This window comes from Acyrthosiphon pisum, chromosome X (assembly GCF_005508785.2).
Source record: "Acyrthosiphon pisum isolate AL4f chromosome X, pea_aphid_22Mar2018_4r6ur, whole genome shotgun sequence".
Taxonomy (NCBI): Eukaryota; Metazoa; Arthropoda; class Insecta; order Hemiptera; family Aphididae; genus Acyrthosiphon; species Acyrthosiphon pisum.
Window position 1 is genome coordinate 61,665,973 of NC_042493.1, and position 11,902 is coordinate 61,677,874.

The 11,902-nt window shown below is 32.5% G+C and overlaps 1 protein-coding gene across 1 annotated transcript in view; it reads right to left on the minus strand.

Annotated features, from left to right (window-relative positions):
* Positions 1-8,243: 8,243 nt before the first annotated feature.
* The window catches only part of LOC100165004 (cytochrome P450 4C1-like), an 18,071-nt gene continuing 14,412 nt past the window's right edge, over positions 8,244-11,902 (minus strand). Inside the window, exons 11-13 of the mRNA XM_016800410.2 lie at positions 10,760-10,928; positions 9,598-9,777; positions 8,244-8,554 (exon numbers count right to left, since the gene is read on the minus strand). Of these exons, the coding sequence (XP_016655899.1) occupies positions 8,352-8,554; positions 9,598-9,777; positions 10,760-10,928 (552 nt within the window). The 3' untranslated portion in view covers positions 8,244-8,351. The remainder of the gene's footprint in view (positions 8,555-9,597; positions 9,778-10,759; positions 10,929-11,902) is intronic.

The following is an 11,902-nucleotide window of genomic DNA, read 5'->3' on the forward strand; positions in this document are numbered from 1 at the left end:
AAACAGCTCAAACAATCAAAATATTTTTAAAATTTTATCATGTATAGAAAATGGAAATATAACCAACCGGTGAAAATTTCATGTATCTACAGTCATTCGTTTTAAAGTTACACCAAAAACCCAAAATCGATTTTCTCAAAAACAGCTTTTGCGTAAAAATTCCCGTTTTTCGTTAATTTTTTTTTTGTTTTTCAAGGCGCTTTTGAAAACTATTGTAAATTTCAAATGTTGACCTCCCGAATGCACCAACTAGATTCACTTTCCCACCAAAAAAAATACTGTTGAAGAAAATTGAAGCAGGTTTACTGCCCTAAACCGTGATGACAGACATAAAAGTAAAAAAGTAAAAAAATTAATAAAAAAACACACGTCATTGTAAAATCAATACATTCATCGTTCCACTCAGAATCTAAAACTGTTTGTTTATAATGAATGATGGTCTATAAAATTAATGTAAACATGATAATGCTAAAAACATGGTATGTAAAAGATTTGAATCCTTATACACTTTATTACTGATTATTCAAATACTATTCAAAATAAGCGCACATTTGTATGTGTACTTCAGTACTTGAATACTACTAAAATGTATCTTTTACAAGGTGCGTTAAAAGATTGATTATACCGAGCATAGATAAGACAAATAACCTAATATCAAATATGTATGTAATAAAACATAGAACTATTATAAATCATAATAAAATAATACGATGAGACAAAGACAAACAACTAGTTGTCGTTGAATATTTTTGAGCTCGAACCGACCGCGACTCGATGGTAAACGTATACGTTCATAATAAACTTTTTCCGTCAGTGTTTTGCGCAGCGACCACATTACGTGGTGGGCTTACTGTTATTTATATACCATGTTATTGTTTCTCGCGAAAACCTGAGTACGAAGTGAAACCACAAGGCGTTCGTTATGGTATAATAATATGTTGCGGCAGATTTTCAGACATGACTATATGGACGCCTATTGCCTACGAGTTGGTTTCGATGAACTTTTGTTTTAATAAATAAAACTATATTAAAATAAACATTTTCAACTACGTTTAAAGAGATATTATCGTACATTAAACCTCTACAATTTTATAGAGACATAAATTTATATATTTCAAATGACAACTCCCCCCCCCCCCCTTTTCAATTGTAAATATTATTTAGCGGATAATTTTTTTGAAAATGTTTATATATCAAAATCAAAATTTTAACGAGTAATTTATGAGCTATTTAACATTATTTACTAAAGATAATAGGTCAATGATAATTCGGGTTTGGAACATATAAGGTCAATATAGGTAATAATGATTTGAAATTCTTGGTTGTTAATGTTGACCCATCAATATTTTAATTTTTTAAAATGTTTCAAGCATAATAACCATTAGATCCAATACAACAATATCCATTTTTAATTTTTTTAAACTATTTTGAAAGACTTTTATTCTTTGTATAAAAAATTTATAACTGAAAAACTACTGTCTCAATATTAAAAAAAAAAATTACCCACTAAATAAATTATAGTAAAAATGTGTTATAATATAAAAAACAGAAATTTGTATCCCCACAGGATGATACTCCTTAAATAGTACAGAAATACTTAAGTATTTAAAAATATGGTATTTAAGTATATTTAAAAATTCAAAAAATCAAAATTTGAATAAAATAATTTATAAACATAATTTCTTATTAAATGAAAACATGGGGGTAAGCATGCTTAGTGAATCAGCTTGTATATTCCAACCCAACATCAAATAGGTAAGTCATCGGATTTAATCGAAATAAATAATAATAACAAAATATTAATGCGATGTAGATTTGTACAACATTCAGTTTTAATTGTTAACTCCAATATTTCGGTTCAACTTTTTCATCTGTTTTGTTCCTCGATTAACTTTTTTCTTTTCAGCTGTTTGTTTCTTACTACTTGGCCTTAATCGTGCTATTTCAAAAAGAAAAAAAAATTAAAGTGGGTGGAATTAATTTATGAATTAATTTTTTCGTCAAACGATTCGCGACAATATCCCACGGCCGTGGAAGTTCAGTGTAAAGTAGATGATATATCTTTCCTAATTTTTGGTGTGAAATCACTGTCATCAAATACTATGTAGGTAGGTATATTACCTTTTTGTACGTAATTCGAACAGCTGTACGATGATTAGTCGAATTTTATTGACTAACAATTCGAACAGTTATACGACAATGAATGCCAATTTTATTGTGAACCGATTCGCACACTTTATTTCGACCAGGGATACCGTATTTCCCGATGATATATTACAATACTATTAGTGAAATCTCAGAATCACGTGACCACCGTGGTGTGGCGACGAGAGATAAGCTGGGGGCCTCTACCATAATGATGCGTGTATTATCTATCCATAACTGGCCGTTCGCCTACCCCAGAAGTCATGGGTTCGATCGTTAAAAATTAGGACATAGTTCGTTCGGGGAAATCGATCTAAAACCAAAACTATTTTTACGAACATTTTGACAAACCACCGTTACCAGAAGGTCATGTTCGAGCGAGAGCCACATACCTTTTATAGGACGATAATATTTTTCTTCACGTTAGAACAGACTTAGGACTGTCAAGTGTCAGTATTGAAATACTGGCGTGGTAAAAACATGGTTATATTATTCGTATCCACATAGTCGGTACGTAATCGAGTTATATTGTTGTAACTATTGTAAGTTATTCATTAATTTTTTTAATTATTCAAAAAAAGTAATAAAAATGCGGTATTTTATTATATAATACAGTTTTATTACATGCAACGCAGTTGTAGGTATGTATATATTATAAATAATCAGTAACACGAGATTTTGCGGAAGGTCACATTTGCCAGGTATTGTTTACTCAACCAAACGGTCTATTTTATTCGCTCAGACAATGAAATGTTGATAAACATTTGATCCATTTTCAGGTGAAAAATTATTACTGGGATGACAAATAATATTGTCAACACAATCTGATTGAAAATATTTTTATTTATTTTTTAAACGCAAACGGAGACACTCTTCAATAGTTAAAAATATATTAAATTACATAATATGGTTTCGTAGCGACGATTTAATTATTGTAATAATATACTACGGTTCTTCTGTAGAACTACGCGTGATTAAAATTGGTATGCCTGGAATAAAATGGTGGATAGAATGTCTAATGGCTATAATGGAAAACCGAGAAACTTTGACTACAGAATGTCTAATAATACGTATTTGTGTTGCGTGCCAATGACAATCAGTTCGTCAATGTTGATGTTGAGATTGTATAATGAAAAGACTTATTATATATCTATACCACTACTTTGTCAGTCAATACTTTTTATGTAACTGTTGCAAATACATTTTCGTTCTTCGAATAATTGTAACTTATGTGGTTTCAAAGTGGTAAAATTAATTTAATATAACCATTAACCAACTACGAATAATTTTAAAAATGTGCATTGGTTGTTTGTCCTTCCCAAACACTGTGGGGAGTTATTTTATTCGCGAGGCACCTTAACAATATTATTATCAGATTATCAATTGTATATATAAAAAGTAACAAAATATACAAGACACAATTATACGGAAAATTCGTCCCAAATATATTGTATGGTATTATTATTTTCAATCACGTACAAACAAAATAGGTAACTATATAAATCAAAACAATAATAACAATATTGTAACATAACTTGTAACTTAACTTAACTTGAGCTTGCCCACTTTTGAGGACCAAGTCGATATACCCAGGATGATCTTATGACACGCAACCGCCAACCAGAATGCGGTTAGATACGGCTCAATACTGGAAGTATAAAATATTATATAACGATATATTGGGGAAGCTCACTCTGCGAGCGTGCTAAATTTCCGGTTTCTATATATATTTTAATACAACACAATAACCTATAATTTCATATTATACAGTTAATATACAGTAACTACAGACAATAAATAAATACCTTAATATCAACAATCTTAACTATGTACATATTGGTAACTAACGGACGGATACAAAAAAGCTATAAAGTATAAGGTGTTCTAAACACATTTTTGAAAACCTAATATACGTTACCATATTATTATGTATTAATAATGTGTTTATTTATTTTTATTCATTATTTATAATGTTATTTACTTAACTATTCGTTCTAATTTTATGGTACGCTGTCAAATATGTATACATATACAATAATTATTGTAAATATATATTATATATGTATTAAAATAAATCTTACCAAGGTGATAAAACAAGATTCGTCATTTTTTGTTTAACAATATTCGACCCATGGCTGTATATATAGCATAACGTTATTGGATTATTTTGAACAATGTGTAAACAATGTGAACAATTTCAATCATAGTTATGCTTAAAATATTTTAATACAAATAAAACACATTATTCTGTTTGTAAGTTATACTTACGCCGTAATATAGGTAATTAATTGTATGAATAAGTATTTAGTCTCCAGAGATCCATTCAAGTTGGAATTTAGCCAAAAACTATTTCCACTTTAGCTGTCCAAAGTTTTGTTAGATGATTTGAAGATTTGTTTACATTCGAAGGGTCTTTGAAGGGTCTTTGAAGTTATTTCGTACTTTCACCTCATCTACCAGAGTTCATACAGAATGGTTCATACTCAGTAGTGTAGTTAGGATTATGAAATGGGGGGAGCGATTAAGTATAAATTAAACTAAGTTTTTTACAGATTTCGTATATGAATAATACATTTATTATGGGGAAGGGCAATGGAGAGGGAAAGGGCTAAACACCCAACCCTCCGACTTCGTCACTGTTCTTACTTCATAGTAAATATTTAAATAGGTAGGTACAAATAAATATTCAAATTGAATTCATCGACTTCATTCTTTAAATTATTGGTTACCTATTAATGTTATTATAAATAACTTCGAGTTAGTTGAGCTTATTAAATTAGTTTCATAGTTAAATAATATTTATAAGATGTAGGTATATACTAATATTATTACCTAGTTAATAGTTAAGCATAATTTTTAAAAATTATGTGCACGATTCCTGGTAGTCCAAGTGATACGAAATTAAAATACAATTATTAAAATATATGTCTCTTATTTTATATTGATTATGTGAACCCTCGCAGATTAGACGACATCAGGAGTGTCCCCTGACGAGAATATAGATATTTAAGGTCACAGACCAGGAGCCAAGACCTGGTTAGACCGAAGCAACGTGGATTTTGTTTATTATGTTTCTATATTTGGAACATAAGGAAACAAATGATAATGCTCATAGCATAATATTAGTTATAGAAAGAAATAATAATTGCATATATTTAATATTTATTTTAGTGGCAAGAAAGCCGAACAGACGTAAAACTTAGACAAAGAAAAAATAAAACAACGATAATAATTAAACCGTATATTTATATATATATAAAAGAGAAACCAACGGATCTTCTGGTCGTTTACCGTGAATATAATATAATACTAATAATGATAATAAAGTATATGTTTTTTCACCCTAACGGCTCCTCTGTACGGTTACTGGGAATATACAATAATAAATATACATAATAAAATACGAGAATACCGGACATGGTCGATTGAAAATAATATTAATAAAAAAAGTACATTACCAAACATAGCACATACTCCACGCATGCCGCCCGATAGCGAAATGACGAAATGGAAACAGTGGCTAGTGTGTGTGAGAGAGAGAGGGTGTGGGGGAGTTGCTGAGGTTATTTGAATTAATCGGCCGATAGAACTCATATACAATATTAGTCGTGTGTGGCCCGAACCATGGAAAAAACAGAGAGGAGCGTGTATCATACGCCGCACAGGCAAGTCGCATTATCGCCGATCGATGGATCTGAACCCACGGGACGATAAACGCTATCGCATGCACACGCAAACTATAATTTAATAATTATAATATAATTTAAAACGGTCAACACAGAAACCCCCTTGTATAAGTTGGTAAACTCGGGAACAAACTTATACATTGAATAAAAGAACATATTATAGGTAAAGTGTTTGATCATTATGATACAGGTAGAGGGTGCTGGGAGACCACGGTTGCTTCAGCCTATTGAAGTGGTCCTGATTCTGGTATGATGTACCGACACAATTGTACGATATTATAAGTCCCTATAATCCTGTTGGTTCCGGGACCGGCATTTTGAGACGAAATGCTCTCGACAAAGTATGGTCCTTGATACAGCAGGAATAATAAGTGAATTTGCTTGTCGACCATAGAACTCAAACGGTGTGTTTGTACCAACACATGATCTCCAAGGACAAACCTTGTCACTCGACCCTGTTGATCTTGACGAACCACCGTCGCTCAGCGTGGGATGACTGCTGCACCTCACGTATCAGGACCATTTTTGTTTACTTAGATAGTGCGAACGTGAGTGGAAAAATGACTGCAGCACTAAACGGGTTGTACTGTTCGAGGGTTAGAAACAATTCTTGGGACCCATTCAATATATTATATCCCAGGTCTTTTGGCCACTCAGCATGGTCTTGGTTACAATACGTTCGAAAACGTTCTCCCGAGCTTTCGTTCGGTTGGGTGGTAAACCGAAGTCAGCGTTGGGGAATTCCTTTTTCCCGATGACAAGTCGGCCAAACTTTGCTGGTGAATTGGACACCGTGATCCGTATTACACATCTTGGACTCCCATACGTGGTGATGTAATCTTTGATATCCGTTTCGAAAGTTTCATAACAGTGACCATCTTCCGACCGAACTAAGCAACAACAAAACCATATGTCGGAACTACGCCAAGAACTTCTTCGTTGCAGAGCAGAAGGGGAATACGATCTTATTATAAAATACGTTAGAAGAATTCCTACAAAATCTTAGCTCAAAAAACTAATAAAAAAGCATCCACTATCGTTTAATTGTTACTATCATAATGTTAAAAATGTCAGAGGCTTAAACAATAAACTCAATTTGCTCAAAACTAACATACCTTTTTTAATTTTAATGTTTTAGCTTTTACAGAAACTTGGTTGAAAAATAACATAAATTCCTGTGAGCTGGGATTATTAAATTGTTCAGTATTTAGATGCGATAGATCAGTTTTAATAATACAAAAATAAATAATCATTGACTGTGTCTATTTCCCTCCAAATTCTACATCTTCCTCTTACATGAACTATTTTAATATTCTTGAAAATCTAATTGCTTTTCACCCTAATAATGATTTTCTGTTTTTCGGTGATTTTAACCTCCCGAACTTAAACAATACTTCATTCAATGCAAATATAAACCTATATCTTCTCCTGATTCCATTTTCCTTGAAAATCTATACCAAATCACAATGGCTTGATCTCATATGAGTATATACTAACTAATATATCAACCCACTTTATTACTTTAAACAACGATTATATCGTTCCTATCGACAGTTATAGTTCATTAGATAATTATTATGATAAGATATAATTTTAAACCTGTATTTTATATTTGGTAAAAACAAACAAATAACCTTGTCAAAAATCGGTGCAACTAACATTTAACGGAGTTTAAGAAGGTGTAAATCAGCGAGAATTTAATTTATCATGGCCTTGTAGCCGTGTAGGATCAGATAGTACTATAAAATATACCTATCCATATAATGTTCATACTTTTAACCAGTATAAAATTTTCATTTTCATTTTTCGAGACATTCTGTTACACCCTGTATATACCAATTTTCTTTGAATTTTTATAAGGTAATTTTATTTTAGTTAAATAGTAATTTGTATTCTACTTTTGATGATAGTATTCTGATAAGTAATGCCATTAACATAGTTTTTAAATGAATTGTCTTATCACTTATCTATTTCAACGGCACGAAGCACAAGAAATAAAAATGATATGAATTCAGTTTAGGTACTTCGAGAGAAATACAAATTAATTATAATAATATTTAAACACTAAACAAGCAACATTTTTTATTAACATTTTTTTTGTTACACGGCACAATGAAATAATATTATCTATTTTTACTGCAGTTTTATTATATATTTTAAGAACTTAAACGGGAAAAAACCTAAAGATACATGAAAATAGGTACACTCTCGAGTCCCGCGACAATTATTATTATTGTATTTAATATTATTTGAAGAGAAGAAAATTGTTCAGCGATACGTCATATACGTAAGGGATCCCGTTTCGGTGTAGTGGGCCAGACACGCGTGCGGGCAAAACGTTTACAGACGGCTGAGGTCACAACGAATTATTTTTATAGGCGAAGTACAACGGAAAGTAAGTAAACATTATAATTGATTCAATCGCAAGCGGATATCGTAATATATTATTTTATCATCGTTATCATTATTGTTATTATTTTATACAGATGCAGCGGGTGGCGATCTACGCCACAGGTGTGTTCATGCGACACGGGTGTTGCGGCGCACGTACGACGGTCTCCTGTCCCTCGGCCGAATGGTGATCGGATACCCGCCGACCTTCCGCGTGAATGCATCGTTCATTTTTATCCGGACGTCCGACAGTTTGATGTCGGTGTGCACGCTAAAGTTGCGCAAAATTTCGGTGATCATCAGCTTCATCGATATCATGGCGTACTTCATACCTATAGACAAACATATTAAGCGTAAACATGGTTAAGAACCTGAGGGGGGGGGGGGGCTAGAAGTATAAATTAACACGTATTAACATAATTTATTAAACTTACGAAGTTGAGTTAATAAATATTTGGGGGGTTTCGGGAGTTTTTGGTGTGCTCGTGTGCTCAAACAGGCGAGCACGCGTGATTCTCACGTTATATATAATATTATATTAAATACACTATATATTAAATGAATTTTTATATTAATATTGTACTAATATAATTTATAAATGATATAATATAATAATTTGTTTTACTTTGTATGCTTTTGAGTCTTTGTCATTAATCCTTACAAGTCGTCGTAATAGTTTCAATAGTTTCAAGCTAATGGAGACAATTTTTTTTTTAAATATTCTTGCATTACTATTGATGATAGCTTATTTTAACAACATTTAATATTTAATGCGTATCAATATGAAATTAAATTTTAAAAAAATAATAAAACTATTAAGCAAATTAATAATATTTCATGGAGTAGAAAATTCGAATATTAATTTTAGTTGACCACGAACTTATTGTTTTTTTGGAAAACTTATATAAATTATATCGTTTTTAATATGAAATAAACTTGCTTATTCACTATCTTGCCAACTAATCTCACTAAACAAATTGTTTTTAATGCATTGCGTACTTGAACATTAACTGATAAGTGATAACTATTAAATATAATCGATTTTTTGTTTAAATTTCTATTAGAAAAAAGTTTATCTGAAGTTCGAACACAAGAAAAACACACATCTTTGTAAAATCGGTGTTACCTTTTTTCGCACCACTCAGAATCTAAAACGTACGCAAAAGTCGTCGTGTCGTGCGCAAGCGTATTACTGTTATAATTTTGCGCACGGGTACAACTACTACAGCCTACAGGTTTCGGGGCTACACGGGCTTAGTTCAAGCCGGCGGGGTTACAGGCAGCCGCTGTCAATTAAATACTTTGAGCGGAATTTCGCGAGATCGAAAGTCACCAAAAAGTTTTGCCAAGTTTTTCGCTGGACGCGCACACTCACCTATGCATCCCCTCGGGCCGCCGCTGAACGCTATGTAACTGTACTTGTGCCGTTTTGCCACGTTCTCTATGCTGAAGTTGTCCGGGTTGAACGCCTCGGGGTTCGGGTACAGGTGCGGGCAGTGGTGCGTGACTATCGGCGATATCGTGACGCTGGCGCCCCTCGGCAAGACGTAGTTAGCTAAAATATTATTAAGTACACAGGCTTTGTAAATATGTGTGTCTGTAGTAGTATCGTGTGAAGGTAGGGTTGGGTAGGATTGGGTTGATTACGTACGCACAGAGGAGATGGCGTGGAGGAGAAAAACCCCCAATGCCTGCAAAGACCGTGGTGATCGGAACATGTGAATTTAATACTGCATCGACCCCTTCCCCCCCAACGGACGCCTCTAAATAAACGACAACATTTCAAGGATCGAGTTAGTCCGGTGTTTAAAGGTCCTTTTTTTGGCCCCTGTACTTAATCTTTTTGAAATCCGTTAGTAAAAAACAATCTATTACAAGCAATACAGGTGTCCAAACACAATAATTTCTAGGTAACCAATGATTGACACGCAACTTAAAATATCAAAAGAACTTAAAATATATTATATTATATTATATTATAAGGTAGGTGTGTCATAAAATATTATTTAATATAAAATAGGTAGATATCGCAAAGTTAATTTCAACTAACCCCTAAAATAACGGGCCCATTACTCCAGGTATACACCCACCCCTAATTAACTCACAAACCTCAATGTTATACATCATTTATACCGATATATATATATATATATATTATACCACAAGGGTGAAGCGTGCGGGAAACTTCACAACTTTTGACGTTTTTATTTTGTCTTCAAAAACAATATTTTGAAATGTTAATTTTGTCCTCTGAAACTTTTATAACTTCATAATTCAAACCCCGTAGGAATCGGTCCTGTCCCACCCAGTCTAGCGTACCCCGTCTTAAAATCAAAAATATGACAAAAATGTCCCTTGTTTTCGTATCAAATTTAGAAATAATTTTCTCGAGATCATACGCGATTATCTACATTACGAACACTCCCGAACAACTTAAAATTGTGTTTACCCGACACCTGATAACACGACGTAATATTATTAATATCTCAGTTATAGGTAATTAATGTCAGATTAACACATGTACCTAATATACTTACTGACTTTGACGTCTTCTACCAACTGTCTAGTGAACACGGATATGGTCGGATACATCCTCAGCGTTTCCTTGATCACCTGTTCCAAGTACGAAAAGTTAGCTGTGTCCTCGGGAGTCAATTCACGGTCGCTGTCGCGTACCACGTTGTAAATCTCATCGTACACTTCGTCCTGAGAACACCCGAATGCACACGTTTTCCGTATGTTTAAAATAGAAAAAATATCCTGTGTCCTTACGGCTACACTTTTATTTATGGTGATTTTTTACATTATGATAAAACCGTCCACATATTACACAATATATTGTAACATCTGGTTATGGTACCTGTACATGATTATTCCTACGGCAAACAAACAAATTACGAAGAATAGACCAACAATTTTGTCAATAGTCCCTTTTAAATTTAAGATTAGTGCAATGTTTTTCATAATTTTTTTATTTTTTTTTTTTTTAAATGTGTCTACTTGTTTGGTTTGTCCACGTTTTACCACTTATTTACACGTATCCACTAGTATTTGAGTTAATATAACTCGAGCTGGTGTGTAACCATCTACTACACATGCATACAAATACACGGTGTCTTCCAGGCACGTCCGGAGGGGGGGGGCCAGGTGGTGCAAATGCACCACCTGAGAATTTTAATTATTTAGATTTTCCAAATAAATAATAGAATATAAAAATTCCTTCTCTGTTAATTTATATTTTATGCCCATGATTATTCCTTATATAGTAAATATTAAATACCTATTCTAGCTATTCTGAAAAACCGTCGTCTGTCGCACTTTAGTACTGGGTACAGTCACGTCTAACCACGCGTCTATTAATACATTTATTTTGGTCACTAATGATAATATTATTATTAATTTCGTTATTTGACATCTATTCTGTGGTACACTATTATTTATTTTGGGTATGTTAGAGCATTTTTATTATATTGGAATTGGTGTATACTGATTACTGACATACTGTATATATTATGATTGTATAATTATTATTATACATTTGGGTTTTAACTTTACTCATGTTGACATCACATTATAACTTTAAATAAACGTGATACGTAATATTTTCTATATTATAGTTCTCATTTTTTATTCGGTATATTACCTATATTCTTATAAAATAAATTGTCGTTATATTTTAG